Source organism: Myodes glareolus, chromosome 3 (assembly GCF_982192425.1).
Source record: "Myodes glareolus chromosome 3, mMyoGla1.1, whole genome shotgun sequence".
Classification (NCBI taxonomy): domain Eukaryota; kingdom Metazoa; phylum Chordata; class Mammalia; order Rodentia; family Cricetidae; genus Myodes; species Myodes glareolus.
This window is the reverse complement of record NC_142028.1, coordinates 91,168,046-91,187,120: the sequence shown is the minus strand read 5'-3', so window position 1 is coordinate 91,187,120 and position 19,075 is coordinate 91,168,046. Positions and strand designations below refer to the sequence as shown.

At 42.0% G+C, this 19,075-nt stretch overlaps 1 protein-coding gene across 1 annotated transcript in view; it reads left to right on the top strand.

Moving 5' to 3' along the window:
* The window catches only part of Ube2u (ubiquitin conjugating enzyme E2 U), a 69,205-nt gene that overhangs the window by 10,510 nt on the left and 39,620 nt on the right, over positions 1-19,075 (top strand). The window contains exons 5-6 of the mRNA XM_048453154.3: positions 1,734-1,854; positions 16,755-16,803. Coding sequence (XP_048309111.3) covers positions 1,734-1,854; positions 16,755-16,803 — 170 coding nt within the window. The remainder of the gene's footprint in view (positions 1-1,733; positions 1,855-16,754; positions 16,804-19,075) is intronic.

Below are 19,075 nucleotides of genomic sequence, written 5' to 3'. Positions count from 1 at the left end.
GATTTTCATTCATTTCTTTATTATTTTACATTTGTTTCTTCATGTGGGGGTGACAGGCTTTGAAACACATGTGGAGGTCAGGACAGCTTATAGGAGTCCACAGAGAAGTGCTCGTTACTCGTGGCTTGCTCAGCTCGATGCAATCCAGAACCACCTGCCTGGAGGTGGTACAGCCTAGAGTAGGCTGGGTCCTCCTACATCAATCATTAATGCAGGAAATACACCACAGGCTTGTTGACAGGTCAAGCAAATGGAGACAATTCTTCAATTAAGGTTCACGCTTCCCAGATGGCCCCAGTTTGTGTCAAGCTGAAAAACAAAACAAACCAGCACAAATAGTAACGCATGCGGTAATTCTGCTAACCATATTTTATTAGCCTGCATATTATAACATGCAATGTTCAAAATACTGAATTCATAAACAAATATTTTTAGTTGAGGGTAAAACAATTTTTTGAAGTGACTAATAAGCAAATCATGGTTTGGTAACCACTGGTCATCTGTTTGGCCCAAGTATATGGATTCTGTGGTGTGCAGAATTTTAAAAAGATTCCCTCAAGACACTAACCTACATACTACTGTGAATAAGATACATACAGAATTTGGTTTATCAGTCAACTCACTTTAAAACAAGAAGGTTAGTCTATATGCAAGGTGTTCATGGTCTCTTAACATCAGAAGGCAGAAGAGGGAGGACAGCTGAAGAGGGTGTGACCAAAGGAGAGGTCATATTCCAAGCTCGGGGAGGTTCTCTTACACCATGGCTGGGTCTGAGACGCTAAATGTCAAAGGCAAGGACGAAAGAGATGTCTGTAGGAGCAGAAAGTGTCCCCCAGCTAACAGTCTGAACAATAATGACACCCTCAATCCTACAGCTGAAAGGAACTGAACTCAGCCAACCTCATGCTTGTAAGAACATGGAAAGTGCTTCATCCAGATTCTTCTGACAAGAGCCCAGCCTGCTGACATTTGGCTTCTGGCGTTGCTAAAGCTAGAAAAAAGTCCTCCATTCTGGGTGTTTCACCTAAAACTGCAGATTATAAGACTGATCCTTTTAAGATGCTAATTTGTGGTAGTCAAAACAATCACAGAAAGCTACGATAGGTACTAAAGTAATCATTTAAAGACCAAAAGGGATAGCGACATGTGTGCAATCTTTGTACCTGCGTGTACAAAGACATGATCTAATGTAGTCTCCTATTAGTATGTAATGGGAGCTTGTTTTTATTGTTTTCCAATGTTTATCTTACTTTATGTAAAAATCCAATTTAAATTTATATGATAGAATAGATGTTATAGAGGATAAAAGCTTTTGCTTTGACCCCAGTGTTTGATGAATACACACAATAAAACCAAGATAAAGTGAGTTTTCTGGGCATGTTCTGTATCTTCTGTCATCTCTACAAACCTGTCTCCTAGTATGTCTAGACACCAGCAGTCCCCAGGGAAGCAAGATACGAGGTAACAAGCTACAGGTCTCATGGTAAAAATCTAGAATAATAGAAATAGATTAATTTAAGCTTTAAGAGCTAGTTAATAATAAACCTGAGGTAATAGGCCAAACAGTTTGCAATTAATATAAAGTCTCTGCATGGTTATTCAGGAACTGGCGGGCAGGAAAGAAACATCCAGTAACAGTCACTAAATGCTTGTTGGGTTTACATGCATTGACTTGTCTTGTTATTCCAAGAAAAGTTTATTTTGAACTTGTTGTTGTATGTGCTTTCTTTCAGACGTTACTTTCTGATCCTGTCCTAGAAAACCCAGTGAATTTGGAAGCAGCCAAGCTGTTGGCTAAAGATGAGTCTATATACAGAGAAGTAGTTCAGAAACTTTTCCAGCCAGCACCACCAGGTAAGAACTACTTGCCTGGTTTTCCTTGCAATTAGCACCTATACATGAACTATTTAAAGCAAATAAGTGATTGAAAAAAATCACTGACATGTAAGGGATATTCTAATATTTTCTGTATCCATTTTCAGTAAGGAAATGGCATTGTATTTTCTCTCTTATAGCTATTTGTCTGACCAACTGGTATTAACTTTTTACATTTTTAAACTTTTTGTTTTTTTATTAGCATGCGGTTTGAATGGGTGGGTAGACACAGTGCATGTGTGGAGATGAGAGGAATACTTAAAGGAGTTAGTTCTCTCCTCCCACCACAGATCCCTATTATTAAACTAATGTCATCAGGCCTGTGTATCAAGGGATTTTGTTTTTTTTTACCTGCTGAGCCATCTTGCCAGCACAGTATACTCCTTTTTAAAATATCATTAAAGATTTCAATCTCAGTGTATTTCCATGTTATGGCCATGTAAACAATAGAGATGGGCGCTATCAATTAAATATCCACCCATTATCATATGGCATCTGACTTTTATTCTCACATCTGTAGCGAATGTTTCCCAGCCCCCAGATGTTGCTGACCTTTGCCTCCTTGCCTCTTGTTTAAGAAAATATTCAACATTTTCTTCCTGGGCATTTTCTTCCCAGATATTGTTTGCAATGGTCCTGTGGGAACGACACTGGAAACACTCCAGTCTCCTGCTTAGTTATTGATATCCTTGGGTTCCTGCCAGCATCCTCCACTCTGTGCTGGCTCCTTTCACCTCCATTGTTCCCGTGTTGTCTCTCCAGTCAGGGGAGCCCAGAGGGTTTTCCCACAGGCAAGCAATGAGACGGAGTTCCTTCTTACCTGCCCTGGCCCTCCTAGAAGCGTTCAGCAACCTTGCACACTAGTATGATTGCTTCTCCAGCCTGCAGACTTCCATCACTTTGCAAACTTTTCTCTCCTGTTTTTATCGCCCCCACCCCCGCTTTCCTTCTAAGACTTCACACTTCGCAGTCTATTCAGAAAGGCTTGTAAAAGCTTGTACCATGGTGACCAAGTTCAATTCTTCCCCCTCCACAGGCTTTTGGATCTGATACAAATTAAGCAGTATTAATCAGAAGTCCTCTCCAATACCCCCAGACACGTGCTTATATTTTTCAGAGTTCTTCCAGCTTCTGCTGCCCCTTTTGAAGTTGATGGATGCATAGAGGAATAGCATTGCTTCACACTGGCATCTCTTCTGGACCTAGCAGTATTCCGTACCATCCACAGAAACATTCTCTAGAATAGTAATGACTCTCAGGAAATATCTGAAAGATGAAGAAAGAGTGTATATATCATTTAACCTTTCACGTAAACCTAATATACCCTCATTACAAAAAAATATTCTGTGTGGCGAAGTTGTGCCCATATGCTGGTGAATAGCAATTTTTTAAAACTAGGTTTAAAAGTTTTTTTCTACAATAAATTACTTTATGCCATGGATTCTGATTTTGCCCTGCTGTGGGACAAACTTGAAATCAAAGCTAAATATGGTGGTGCACACCTGCCATTCCAGGACTCGGGAAGCAGAGATAATGGGTTCAAGGCTAGACTTAGCTAAGTAGCAAGACCTTGACTCAAATAAAAGCAAGCACTGTTTACTTTCCCTGCTTCTGTGACTTAAAAAAATTTTTTTTTTTTTTACAAATGCAACTTAAGGAAGAAAAGTCTTATTTTGGTTAATAGAAAGTAGTCATAGTCCATTGTAGTGGGGAAATCACAAGGAGAGAAGCATAAAGCAGTTGGTCACATTGTACATATAGTCAAGAGCAGAGAGCAATGCATGCTGGTACTCAGCCAGCTTTCTCCTACTGATGCAGTCTAGAACCCAACCCCAGGAAATGGTGCCACCCACAGTGGATGGTTTCACCTATCTCAATCAATCTGGCCAAGAGACTCGCACACAGGTATGCCCAGATGTCCATCTCCTAGGTGATCTCATAAAGACAATAGAAATTAACCATTGCAGCTCTAGCCCTTGTCAGCCAATTGCATCACTTTCAGCCAATACCTTCCACCTCCTGTCCCTAAACTGTCATGTTCATCCCATAATGCAAAACAGAACCCAACTTCAAACGTCCCCACAGTCACTAATAGTCCCACCAATGAAGACATCCAAAGTTCTCGCCTCATTCGAGACTCAAGGCGAATCACTTAGTTGTTAACTACTATAAAACACAAACAAGTTTAATGCTTCCAATATTCAATGGCACAGAATAAACATCCATATTCAAAAAGGAAGAATAGGGGCAAAGCAAGGAATGATCAGATCAAAGCAAGACCCAAATCTGGAAAAACACCAAATCTGTCAGCTCCATGCCTGGCATCTAGAGCTCATGGTTAGATCATCTGGGCTTCAAAAGGTTCATATTTCCATACTTCTCCAGCGCTGTAGCCGATAGCATATGTAGAAATTCTCATACCAGCTCCATTCTATGCCTCTAGCTTGCCTTGATACACATTCCATGGTTGTAACATCCCCAACATCCTGACATCTCCTTTGTAATTTAGGCTCTGCATTTAATGCCCAGTTTAGGGCCTCCTTGCAGCGACCCCAACCCTGTCACACTGTCTTGCCTTTTACACTGCCTGGAAATACAGAGCAGGACTTCATGACTCTCTCATTCTTGTATCTCTCATGCTTGTAAAACTAGTGCCACACGGGTGATACTGGGAAGATCCGACTACCCTGGAGAAACACTTCTCTAATCAAGAGAGCCCCTGCGGTTTAGGTTTTCTCCCTTCAGGTGAATTCGGTTTTTCACAAGGTACAGTCTCTGTTAGGTGAGGTTTTACCCTGAGGACACCTTGCCCACAGTCCCAATGAAAGCCAAGATCCTCTGATTGGCGCTCGTCTCTGATACAGTTACAGCTGTTTTTCTCAGCGCCAGCCTAAATGCTCTCCTGTCTTGAAGTTTTCCCCGCCGAACAAATTAGTCCATCAACTGTAAATTCAACTTCACTTAAGTTCTCAAGTTCTCAAAGCACAGACTCTTGGCCAAAATATCACAAGAATGACCTATCCCACTTCCTGATGGAGGTCTTGTTCCCTGACTGGGCCTGCATTGCCCATGTGTCTCTGGTCATTCTTCTCTCTTAGGTTCCCATCAGAAGAGCTCATGTAAGCTCTGCTTACAGCATTTCAGAACTTTCCTGGCCCAAATCTCCAAAGTCTTCCACTTCCTTCCCTCAAGCCAGTTCTAAAGGCCTAAGAACAAGGTGCTCATGTTTCTCACAGCACAGGCCACACTTATCAGTACCAAACGGACATGTTATTTATTTCTCTATTGCTGTCATAAAACACTCTGACAAAGGCAACTTAAGTAGGGAAGGGTTTGTTTTGGCTCAAAGTGTGAGGCTACTAGGATACCCATGTTGGAGCCCACAAGACTCTACAGTGACTGCACAGTGGACAGACCAATGGGCAGATCCACGGGAAGTGTATACACACACGTCCACATGGAATAACCCATTTTGCAGAGCCACAGGAACACTTGTCTTTTGGAAAAGTCACTGTCATATCTGTAAAAACCTTGTGAGGCCATGATTCTTCCCTCAAAATGGGATTCATTCCCAGAACACCTCAGCAGTGTAACCTCTGTGTGGGCAGTGGAATGGCCTTGCTCCATTCCCCCACACCATGAGGCCTTAGAGTAATAACGTTCACTGTTTGTTCTAACAGTCAAATTTACATAGAGTCAATCCCACAAAATTACCTGCTAACAGACCACAGGAAATTTCTGTAGAATACAGATACTGAGCAAGAAGGCAACATGCCCCCATTTTTGCTAGCAAACAAATCTGAGCATCCCCGAAGCTGTTTATCATCAAAGAGATTAGATGGCAAGAATGGGTGAATCCAGGATTTAAGGATGTTTGGTAACTTTATCTAATGGTTTAGAATGTCAGGTACTTCCCCTTGAATGCTTTCCTGAGTCGGGCCACCTGTTCCAGAGTATAGCTTTGCCGGGTTCTTCCTGCCCCGTTTTGTGATTTTCATATGCATATTATTATCCTTGCCTGCGGAATTTTCCAACTGTGTCTGTAAAAACTAGAAACCTCATGGAGATCATCCCTTACTCTTCTTCTTCTCCTCACTACTTCTACTTCTTCCCCTTCCTCTCATTTCTTCTCCTTATTCTTCCCCTTCCTCTTCTTATTATTCCTCTCTTCCATGCCCCCTTCACTTCATCTTCTCCCCTTGCAAGAAAAATAAAGAAGATGCAGATGTAATGTACTTTGAGTTATTCTTTTACCCTCAGATCCTTGCCTGCCATCGACATTCAGTTCTGAGCCTTGAGGGGGTACTGAGGCTGGTACTCAATGCCCCCAATGTACACAATCAAGGAGCAGAGAGCCATGAATGCCAGTGTTCAGCCAATGTTCTCAGGCTTGTACTATAGGACACAAGTCTGTAGATGGAAGTTTCTGCCCCACTAGGTCCCATAGTCGTTCATTCCCAAAGAAACACACAGAGGCTTATATTAATTATAAACAGTTTGACCTATTAGCTCAGGCTTATTATTAACTAGCTCTTAAAACTTAAATTAACTCATAATTCTTATCAATGTTTAGACACGTGACTTGGTACCTTTTCTCAGTGCAGCTTTTTCATCTTGCTTCCTCTGTGTCTGGGTGGTGACTGTAGACTGAGCCTTTCCTCCTTCCAGAATTCTCCTAGTCTGGTCACCCCACCTATACTTCCTGCCTGGCTACTGGTCAATCAGCATTTCATTAAACCAATACAAGTGACAAATCTTTACAGGGTACAAGAGCATTATCCCACAGCACAAACCCAGGAAATAGTGCTAGCCATAGTGACTGAATCTTCCCACTTTAGTTACTCTAGTCAAAATAAACCCTCACAGGCATGTGCAGAGGCCCATCTCCTGGGTGGTTCTAAATCTCATCAAGCTGAAAACTGAAATTGACTATCCCTGAAGTCAGTCTCCTTTTGTTCTCCCTGGTAGACTTCATCCTTACAGGTGTCCAACTTTACCAGCACATCATTCAGAAAAGCCAGCCAAACCAACAAATGCCCGGAAAACCAGGAATGAATCAAATAGCAGTCCTGAGCAGTTGTCACTATTTTATGTGCACGTGATAGTGAAATGTGCAGAAATCAAAGCCAGCTGATGTGCCTTGGCTGGCTTACCTTCTTGACTGTTCTGGGAGTAAAGTGTAGGACCCCATGACAGGAATGACTTTCCAAGGTTGATGGGAGAAGAGCATGCTGATATGGAGACAGCAGCTGTTTCAGCACTCCAAGAGGAGGAAGTGGCGGGAAGTTTGCTCGGCGCTGTATTTGACAGAAAACAGTCTATGTGGACTTGTGTGAAAACTACACCCAGCAGGAAGCAACTGCTTGTAAACACTTGCAAAGGCTCTCCACAAGATTATAAGAAGCCTCATTTTTATATTATACGTTTAAAATATTACTGACAAAATTCAGGAAATGCATAGGAAGAATTATTGTCACATATTAGACAATATAAATTTGAGTCAATACATGAGAACCATGAGGCAACTCATTTGATCATCTCTTTCTTTAGCTTTAGATGCTAGCTATGTCCTCAGTGCCTAGTGTAGTAGCAGGCAGAGGGATTGAAAAAACATTGTAGAATGAACGAATGAAAAAAATAACTTTCTACGAATTTAGCTTTAGATTTTACTTCCTAGTTTACTTAGTACTTGAAAGGGCTTTTAATCATCTTGTCTTCGCCACTTCTTCCTTGGGGAGACATTCAAAAATGGATTAGTTGAAGAAGGCCACAGAGCACCAAAGAATCCACACAAGCCTTCCCAGTCTCTCGTGCTTCCAAGTTTAATGGGTGAATGCTTGTTTAGGGTCAAATCGCAAGAATTTGCATGTGTAAAATGGAAGGCCAATGTGATAGCCAAATTCAGTGCAATGAATAGGTTCCCAGGGGAACTCTTTACTTAATGTAAACCAGCAGTGGGAAATGTGCATCTACTAAGCATGTGTTACATGGCTTTACCCTACTGTCTGGTGGGCCCTCGTCTGAAATACCTGAGTGCTCCACTCGGAACATCACATTTCCTACAGCCGAAAAAACTGCTTTGCTCATGCAAGATCAAAGGTGGTTGAAAGATGCTTTTCAGACATCTGAAGAGCTGTCCTACAAAGGAAAGATTTTTGTCTATGTGGCTCCAGAAAACTTTGGTCCTGGCATTTACACGCCAGTCAACCTGTCCTAGGCCTTCCAGACAGTAGCCACTAAGTCCCGTATTTGTAGACTTGGCCTCACTTCCTACCAGAATATATCTTGACTGTACTGGAGATGTTTTCCTCAATAGTTAGTGTTGTCCATTAGTTTATCCGAAGCCCCAGCCTTGCATGTGATATGTAGACATGCAAATGCCATTCATTCCTTAAGTTCTCCCCAAATAACGCCAGTGTTTGCCCAGCCTACATAGCGATTCAAGCTCTGAGTTCAAGCTTTCGTGTTCTAATAGGCTTCCATTCTTGTGACTTGACTCCCTTATCTAGAGTGCTCACACACCCTAGGCTGCCTAGTACCATCCTGATCGAACTGTTCCTAGTGACCCCTTTAGCTTGCAGTGTGCTAGTTCAGGCTATGAATTATGAGGCAGCTGACAACACTTCTAACTGGCCTTCCCTAGAGACAAAGGATGCTGCAGCTGCATCCTTCATGACAGACAGTACCACGGAAGTCCTGAAACAGTTCTCTAACTCCAGTTGCTTAGAAGAACAAACCAAGTCAGTTGGTCAGGTAGTAAGCTCTTCGTCGAAATGGTGTTAATTTATAACCACCAGTATTGATTTAGTAGAGTTAAATGACCATTTTCAATGTTGTCTAAGAGGCCAGTTGCCTGGTTAAGACGGTAACTGGACAAAAAGCCACTCAGGCACCCTCCAATGTGCACTTGCTAGTTAGGAAAATTTGAAGAAAGAAAGGTCTGGAAGGAGCCAATGTGTAACAGCTGTTCGCCATCCAGACTGATGACTGTGACCTTCTAGCTTGTCATGGAAGGGATTTCATATCGGCTCTGTGTCCTTTGTTGTTTCTCAAGATGTCCTTGTCCTTTGCTTTCCGGGTGCTTAATACGGTCAAATAATGTTCATCTTCTGAGGACCTTGCTTGCTTTGATATTTGAAACGTGAGATTTATATAATTTTAAAATTCTTTGGCTGAAGGAAAATCTTGAGTATAAAAATAGAAACACTGAGTAAAAGGTAACTAATTCCGGTATAAGATTGTTTTTCTTAGCCAGGTGTCTTCATGTACCTTTTGATAATGGAAGATTGTTTTAAATTTCAGATGCTAATCTAAATAAGCTATATTATAATAAGCTAGCAGGTGAGTCAAAAAATTGCCATACATAACTGGCAGATGAATTAATATCTGAATAAAAGGAATTACAGAAGTCGGGAGGATGATAATACTCTTTTACATCATACACCTTTTCAAAATTTGGTTTTGAAATGAATTCTTATTAGATAGATTTTTTTTTTTTCCCACAGAAGTACCCTGTCTAATATAGAGTGGGCAAGCTTCCTGCCACTTACTCCTAAAGGTATATGTATTCAGATACATTCTGTTCGGTTATAACTAGAAAAATGTAAGCATTTGATTCTCCACTTTAAGCTTCAGTTTAAGCTGAGTTTCTAATTTTTTATAACATCCAGTAACTTTTAAGACTATTTTCTCTACACAGAAAGCTGATGAAGTCTCAGAGAATTGTGGGTCTCCGTTTTATTTCTGGACTACACACGTGGGGAGGCATGCGGGTGGGGGTGATAGTGGAAAATTCTTCCTCTGGAAAACGGATTTTCTAGACACCAGGGAAAAGGAAATTTAGTCCGGCGGCACTGCTCACGTCTCACATAACAGAAACTTCAGAAGCACCCTGAGACCCAGTGACTGCAGCGTTCTCTCACACATCCTCTCCCTTTGGGCGGAGATGCAGGAGAGCAGTTGAAACGGACCTAGGGTGCATTGCCTCGCTGAGATGGCCCACTGAATTGTTCGTTGGCCTCTTTGTGTACGAGCGGCTCACAATAGGCCAGGGACTTCTTAGAGAGATGTCTAAGTTATTAGTTTTAATTGAAATGGTAGGTTTATATTTTTATCAAAGAAACGTGTTCATAGCTTTGAAAGACAAAGAGTAGAACTTAGTTTTGTGTATAGCATTTCAAGACCTTAGCAGCCTGAACCGGTCATCTTCGGGTGCTGCCCCCTGGAGGCAGCAAGGACCAGCACGCCTCGCTGTTTCCTCCTGCATAGATCAGATCAGCCCCTGCTAGTCATCTGAGATTTTCAGTTATTAGTTGTTATTCATAGACTTTATCTTATGAAACAAACAAACAAAAAAGATTGTCCTCTTACGTTGCTATTCATATCTACTCTTCTTCTACCTCATAGTTTTCATTATATTAATACATAATTTTTTAATTTGTTAATACTTTGTAGTTACTTTGTAAATGCTTTTAAATTACTTTTAAAAAGCTTTGTAAATATTCCTCACAATTCAGACATGGTGGTTATCTTTCTTTTCTTGTCCAGAAAGGCCTGATTTTTTTTTCTTTCCCTTGCTTCTATAAACTCCTTTCTATTCTTTTGTGAAATTTCCTGGTCAAGCTATGAAATAGCTCCTAGATATTTGATCAATAGTCTTCCCTTATTTTGTTCCTGTTGTTAATTTCTTAGGTTAGTGTACAAAATAATGTGTTTGCTTTCATCAAGGTGTCCTCATACATAAGCATCCTTAACTTTTTTTCAACTGTTCTCTCCCACTACTCTCCCCTATCTCCTACCTTTCCTTTACACGTATTACATTGCCCTATTTCTCACCTTCTCATAGAGCATTTCCTCTGCATCTCATGATCTGCCTGCTAAGTGTGGCCTGTTTCACTTAACACAATGATTTTCAGTTGTATTCATTGTCCTTTATAACTGCATAAAAATCCATTGTATATGTAGACCACCATTTCTTTGTCCATCTGTTGATGGACACATCTCAACGGGCCAATTTCTTGACTATTATGAATAATGCGGCTATATGTGTAATTATGCCAATAATTCTGTGGTACATTGACTGAGAGCCTTAGTCTTTTGGTGAGTCTCCATACTAATTTCTATAATGGTTATGTAAGTTTATGTTCCTGTAGATGGAAGTTTCTGTCCCACCCAGTCCTGCAACTGTTTCATCCCAAAGAAACACACAGATGCTTATCATAATTATAAACTGTTTGGCCTATTAGCTCAGGCTTATTATTAACTAGCTCTTACAACTTAAATTAAGCCATAATTCTTGTCTATGCTTAGCCATGTGGCTTGGTACCTTTCCTAAGTAATGCATTCTCATCTTGCCTCCTCTGCATCTGGCTGGTGGCTGACTCTCTATCTTTCCTCTTCCCAGAACTCTCTTAGTCTAGTAGCCCCACCTATACTTCCTGCCTGGCTACTGGCCAATTAGTATTTTATTAAACTATTATGAGTGGCAAATCTTTACAGTATTCAAGAGCATTATCCCATGCATATTCGTACTGGTGATGAATGAATAAGGATTCCTGTGTTTTGCACTGTTTTTATTTTAATTATTACCTAGTTCACCGATTGTTGTACATCTGTTTAAGTGGTTTAAATCTTCTTGGCTTAATGTTGGTAGGTCATATGTATCAAGAATTTGTATTTCTTCTAGATTTCACAGATTTTTGGAAGTATAAGTTTCCAAAGCACTCCCTAATGAATCTCTGTTTTTTTTCAGTGGAATTTGTCTTAACCTCCTTTTTTACATCTCTCATTCCATTAATTTGGATGTTCTCTTTATTTTGGTTATTTGACTAGGGATCCGTCAGTCTTATATTTATTTTTCAAAGAACCAACTCTTTGATTGAATCTATACATTATTCTTTTTTTCCATTAATTTCTTCCATAATCTTCATTATTTCTTGCCATCTGATGCTTTTCAGTTAGAATTTGTTTTGTTTCTTCAATGACTCACTGGTCCTTTAGAGAATGTATTGTTCAATCTCCATTTATTTGTGTCGTTTCTGCAGGTTTCTTGCTATTGATTTCTGATTTTACTGTACTATAATTTAATAATTTATGAGATTATTTTGACTGCTTTGTATTTGGTGAAGCTTGATTTTTCCGCCTAGAATATGATCTACATACTTACAGAAAGTTCAATAGGCTGCTGAGAAAAGAAGGATATTGTTTCCATTGGATAAAATATTCTGTAACTGTTAGTCTGTTTGACCTAGAGTACAGGTTAACTCTGGGGTTTCACTTGTTGATTTTAAGTTGGAATGAATCTAGAGAGAAGAATGGAATAATGAAATCATCCACTATTACTGCATCAGCACCCATCTATGCTTTGCATCCATTGGTGTTTATCTTATAAAACTACATATCACATAGTTTAGTACATATGTATTGACAATTGTTATATATTCTTGATGGGTTGTCTCCTTTAGTAATGCATATTCCCAGTCTCTATCTCTCTGACTCATTTCAATCTGAAGTCACTTTATCAGCCATCAGACTGCCATGCAAGAGAATTTTAGCTTCTGTTCACTTGTTGGATTTCTTTCTGATCTCTGATTTTTTCAGCTGATGGGTGTCTTCCAGTGAGGTGTGTGTCTCAGAGACAGCAGAAGTTTGCATTTAGCTTTTTTAATTCAGTCAGTCTATGTGTCTTTATCGATGAGCTGAAGCCATTTACATTTTGTGTGATTATATAGAAAGATTTACTAATTTCTGTAATTTGCTGACTGTTTTCCTGGTTGAATTATTGCTTGTTTTTTATGTTTTTTCCTATTAGTGCCAAGGGTTTGCTGCCTTACTGTGTGAGTCTTGATGGATTCCCCCAGCTTTTCTTTGTTCCGTCATTCTCCTCCTGAAACCCATCTATGCCATCCTCTCATAATGAAGATTGTCTCGCTCAGTCCTCTCTCTATAAAATTCCTTTTAGTACCATCAGCAGTGCTGACTTAGTGACCACAAACTGCTTTATTTGGATTTGTCTTGAAATGTCTGAATTTTTTTTTGATAACACTGATGGATATAGTGATCTTGGTTCGTGTGGCAGTCTAAAGGAATCTGGCCCCCACAGGGAGTGGCACTAATAGGAGGTGTGGCCTTGTTGAGGAAGTATGTCACCGTGGGGATGGGCTTTGAGGTTCCCTATGCTCAAGCCACACCCAATGAGGGAGACCACTTCCTGTCTCCTGCAAGTCAAGATGTAAGAGTCTCAGTTACCTCACAAGCACGTCTGCCTGCACACCACCGTGTCACAACGTGATGATAATGGACTAAACCTCTGAAACTGTAAGCCACCAATAAATGGTTTCCCTTAAAAGAGTTGCTGTGGTCATAGTGTCTTTTCAGAGCAATAGAGACCCTAACCAAGACAGTTGGCAATTATTTTTAAAGATTGAAATGTGTCATGGAGAGATCTGATGTTTGGCCTCTGTAGTATCACCCTCTTACAGCTATTGATGTTATGTCTTTGTTTTGTATTTTTGACATCTTGACTACAATACATTGTGAAGTTCTTCTGTGGTCATGTCTGTTTTGGATACTAAATGCTTCTTGAGTTCAAATGTGTTTTTCTTTCTCTGGTTTTGGGAAATTTCCTGTAACCATTTCTTTGACAATTCTCTATGCATCTTTCTATTCTTTGTATTCTTAGTCTTTTCTCGATTTCAGTTTCATTTATTATTATTGTGGGGCGTACAGTGTCAACACACACAGGCCCCTGAATGCATGTGGAGGTCGGGGCACAACTTCGTGAGGTTGGTTCTCTCCATCCACCTTTATGTAGGTTCTGCCCATCTATCAAACCCAGGACTCCAGGCTTGAGTGGGAAACACCCTTCACAACCGAGCATCTCGTTGGCCTGGTTTTGTCTCTGACTGCATCAATGGATGTCATGGTCATTCTGTCACATCCCATTTGATACTTTTCTTGTTGGTGCAGTGTTTCATCTACCTGTCTTGACATTCTTTCTTCTGCTTGGTTGAGTCTATTGATGTTTTCCAGAGAAATGATGTTGATTCGTTGATTTTTTTCCACTTTCAAACTCTTTCTTTTTTAAAATCTTAATCTCAAGAAAACATGAAGTTTTCTTCCATATTACTGACTTTTTCTTCAAACATATGCTTATTTCTTACCCATATTTCTGACACTCTCTTCTCTGTTGCTGACTTTCTTCTCTATGTCTAGATTGAATTCACCCACTTGTTTGCACCCTCTCTTAGGTCATTGATCACTTTTACATAAAATCTTTGAAATTTCCCCCCGAAATCTTCCTTACTTCAGCAGGGACCGAGGAGTTAAGGACTTTTGAAGGAGTCAAGATACCGTTTCGAGGGCTAGAGAGATAGCTCAGCAGTTAAGAGCATTGCCTGCTCTTCCAAAGGTCCTGAGTTCAAATCCCAGCAACTACATGGTGGCTTACAACCATCTGTAATGAGATCTGGTGCCCTCTTCTGGCCAGCAGGCATACATACAAACAGAATATTGTATACATAATAAATAAATAAATAAATAAATAAATTGCCGTTTCTAGTTTCGTGCATGTGTGACTCACAGTATGTGTATTGGTTGGTTAGTTAAAACATACTCTTGGAAACTGAATCCCCAATGATGCTCAACTAGCAGGAGATAAACTCCTGTGTCAGCAACATCAACCAACAAGACATGGAAATACACTGTGGTGATGTATTTATATGTGTGTGTGCCTATGTGTGCATAAATCTGCAGGCGTACACACGTGTCTATGTGTATCTGCGGGGTGTGTGTGTGTGTGTTGTCACCTTGACAGGATCTACAATTACCTCAGAGACAAATCTCTAGGCTTATCTGTGAAAGATTTTGTAGTGTAGGTTAATTGAGGTGGGAAAAACTCCCCTGACTGCTGAACTGAATAAAAGGAAGAAGAATAAGAGCTAAGTACCAGCGTTCATCACTCTCTGCTTAGTGACTGTGGATGCAGCGTGAGGTGCCCCTGCTAGGTGACTGGTTGCGATGTGAGCTGCTGTCTCCAGCTTCTTCTTTCTTGCCTTCCTTGCCACAGCAGACTGTGTTTTCAAACTGTGAGCCAAACCAAATCATTCCTTTCTCAAGTTGCTTTTGTCAAGTATTTGCCCAGCAAGGAGCTAGGCAAATCTATGACACTTAAAATTGATTGCAATTCACTAATATGCACCATTGGCCACAAAACTCAAAGCGACAAAACTCCTGTAGCATATGCTGTGACGTTAGAAATGAGTTCGGGGTGGGAACAGTGAATGACTGAGATGCGGGGAGCGGAAAGCTGGGCGGGGGCGGGAAGTCAGTGCATGAGAGGAGAGAGAATGTGGAGGATGGTAAAGGACATTTTGGGGAGGAGAGAAAGAAAATTGTATGGGGGCTGTGGTTTGAATGAGAATGGCCCTCGGAGGCTCCCTAGTTGACAGAAGAACTGCTTGGGAGCAATGGGTAGGTTTAGCATGAGTGGCCTTGTCCTGGGTGACATTTTAGCCGAAGGGTGTCTCCCGCGTATGTTCAGAGCGTAGGAAGTGACAGCGGCACTAAGATGTGTAACAGGCGGAGGACCCGCCTTTGGACTTTCAGGGCTTCCTGAGTGTTGGTTTCTCTGCTGGGGAAAGCTGCTACGGACTGGGACTTCTCAGGCTCCACCCCCTGAATGACAACTGCATGACTCCAGAATTTGACCCTCTCCTGACCTCAGGCTCAAAGCCACCAAGCTCCAAGGCCTTCTTAGTTGATGACTTGTGTTCCTAGACTCCAGGGGTCAGGCTGTCCCTCCTCCTCCCCCTCCTCCTCCTTCTCGTCCCAGCCTGAGCTCCTCTCCTGCTGCCTGCACCTATCTATCAAGTCTGGCCCTGGTGCTCTCCGCTGCTTCTCTGTGTCTTCCCTCCCCCAGGGGCCGTGACAGGCCACTAAGAATCTTTCCAACCTGTGGGCGTTCCCTAATCTCAGGCCCTCAGGTCACTCAGTTGTTAACAATAGAAAGGCCCAGCTGCTGCATGACAAAATGGAATCTCTCTTCCACTGACTCTACTCCAAGGAATCCCTGTCTCGCCAACACCTACAACTAGATTTGAGGCTTGTGGGAACTGTGGGCTTGTTTTGAAGGTAGGCCTGCCTGTCTGTTCTAGGCCTTCGGCGTCCCCTCCTCCACCAGGGACCAATGCCAAGGCAGCTGTAGTGTGTTCTGCTTGTCTCTCCGTGTCATGGTGTGTCTTTCTATTCCCCCTGATCTTTCCCAGTACCCTTCAGTTCCTTCAGGAATTTCTGAAGCTTTTATCTTTGTTTTTCTCACTGGGATAAAGTCTGGTTTGTTTTGTTTTTTTTTCCCCTGTGTCTGAACATCTCCTTCGCAGTCCCTCAGAGGAGGAGTCTTTCCTTCTCCCCACTGTCCGTCCTCCACACTGCTGTTCAGCCCTGAGTCTCCACGACTGTCTCTCGGGGTGAGCATCCTGCCTCCATTCTGGGCAGGGAATCCATGTGGTTCTCTGGGGTAAGGGTGGGAAGTGCAGGTCTGTGCTCGACCCCCTCCCCTCGGCCTCTCTTCTCAGAGTTACCTGGCACCTTTGGACCCTGAGTTCTGTCTGGAGCACAGCTCCGCTTGCTGTCTGTGGGCCTTTCCTCGTGGCACAGTTAGGTTTCAGCTTCCCAGGCCCTGCCAACACGGCTGCCATTTGACATCTGCTTTCCATCTTGACATTCTTTCTTGTCATTTTTCTTCGACTTCGTCGATGTTGTATGCAATGATTTTTTTTAAATCTCTATACTGTGATTTTATAGAGGCTTTGGAAAGAACGCACATAGCACCACCTCTTCCCTCCAAGTCACCAGAACCCTTTCCTCCTTTCTCTTTGCAGTAAAAGAGGGCGGCCTAGAGCTTTCTGAAAAGCCACCACAGTCTATCAGGTAAGTTTTTCTTGATGGTGTCTCTGTCGGGTTTTTCAACCCAAGCCAAGGTTAGATGATGCTGACTTTATGGTTTATCATGAAGACATTCAAAAAGACTTGTGTTTATTTTGTTTATGTGTATGTGGGTGTCTATGGAGCACAAAAACGAGCATTGGTTCCCTGAGGCTGTAGTGTCGTGGGATTGTGAGCCACCTGATGTGACCATTGGGAAGTGAACCTTGATTCTCTGGAAGAGCAGCAAGTGCTCTTAACTACTGAGCCTTCTCTCCAGCCCCACATTTTACATCATTTAATTTAGAAAGGGAACATATATTTCTCTCATAATAAATTAGTTTTAGAAAGAATGTGGGAAATTATTAAGTTCTTTCTATTATTCTACCTTTGGTGTATCTATAATTAACTGATCCATTTTATTTGCATTTTTAATGCAACGAAAGCTCTGTCGGTGGAATAAGCATAAACCATTGTAGACCACAAAACTCCAAGCATTTTAGGAGAAGATGTGATTAACCTTATCTCAGAAAACAAAGTTAGAGAAATACTGCTCTTAGCAGCATCACATCTAGCCCATTGGTTTGAAGCTTTGCACTAACGTTGTGAGCAGGAAGAGAAGATCTTCATGTAGAAATGTGTTCCAGAGGCCTCTGGATGCAAAAGACAAAACAAAACTCAAGCAGACAGAGATCAGTTGCATGGAACAGAGGCAGGGAAGAAGAGGGGTTCTGTTGATGTTGACCTGGGGGATTCTGTTGATGTTGACCTGGGGGGTTCTGTTGATGTTGAACTAGGGGGTTCTGTTGATGTTGACCTGGGGGGTTCTGTTGGTGTTGAACTGGGGTGTTCTGTTGATGTTGACCTGGGGGGTTCTGTTGATGTTGAACTGGGTGTTCTGTTTATGTTGAACTAGGGGGTTCTGTTGATGTTGACCTGGGGGGTTCTGTTGATGTTGAACTAGGGGGTTCTGTTGATGTTGACCTGGGGGGTTCTGTTGATGTTGAGCTAGGAGGTTCTGCTGGTGTTGAGCTAGGGGGTTCTGTTGATGTTGACCTGAGGGGTTCTGTTGATGTTGAACTAGGGGGTTCTGTTGATGTTGAACTGGGGGTTCTGTTGATATTAAACTAGGGGGTTCTGTTGATGTTGAACTAGGGTGTTCTGTTGATGTTGACCTGGGGGGGGTTCTGTTGATGTTGAACTAGGGGGTTCTGTTGATGTTGACCTGGGGGGTTCTGTTGATGTTGAACTGGGGGTTCTGTTGATGTTGAGCTAGGGGGTTATGTTGATATTGAGCTAGGGGGTTCTGTTGATGTTGAGCTAGAGGGTTCTGTTGATGTTGAGCTAGGGGGTTCTGTTGATGTTGATCTGGGGTTTTTTTTTGATATTGAACTGGGGGTTCTGCTGATGTAGAGCTAGGGGGTTCTGTTGATTTTGAACTCATGCAGTCAACTGGGATTTCTACATATCCTCTAGAATGTCACTCACCAGTTGTGCACAGTCTTTCCCATGGAAGGGCAGGTACTTTATTCCTGTCTTTAAAATTACTTCACTGATCATGCTGCCCCGTAGTAGACACTATACCCCATGTTGAGGACACACCCCTTTAAAATGTGACCCCGAACTTCACGAGGCTTGTATTCTAGAATGCAGAGCTCTTCTGCAGGAGAGTAAGCAGGGACAAGGACGGTGTAGGAAACATCTTCTGCCAGATGCCCAAGGCCACTGGGCAAATACTGGTAGTATAGCTAAGAAGGAATTTGAGGAATGCCAAGGTCAGAATGAGTTCTACTTAAAGGAGTCACTCTGAGCAGAACACACACTCAAACATACACATGCATGTGTATACACACACAAGTGTACACACACACAAACACATTCAGCCTTTTCTTCCGAAGCTTCTTTTAGAATCTGTACTTTTTTTTAAATCAAGTTATGATCTTAGTATCCACACATTGTAGGTGCAGTCTGGTGCTAAGTTGAGCTGTGACCATCTGTTGTTGAGTTGCACAGACACAAAGGCAGATGTAAGCCCACGGAGCCTAGGCAATGTGGTGGAGAAACAGCCCCCTTGACAGCACATGGAAAGGGGACCTAGAGGCCTGCTCTCAAGAGGAGCCCAGGCTGGAGGTCATTTCTAAAGGCAGGGCAGGAACTCCCCTGTGGACTAGGGAGCAGGGCTTTTTTGCAGAGGGTGATGTGAGAAAACATGTGTCCCACAGACTGCCAAACACAGTAGCCCCTGCTTATCCACAGGCAGTGAGCAAATTCCAAGACC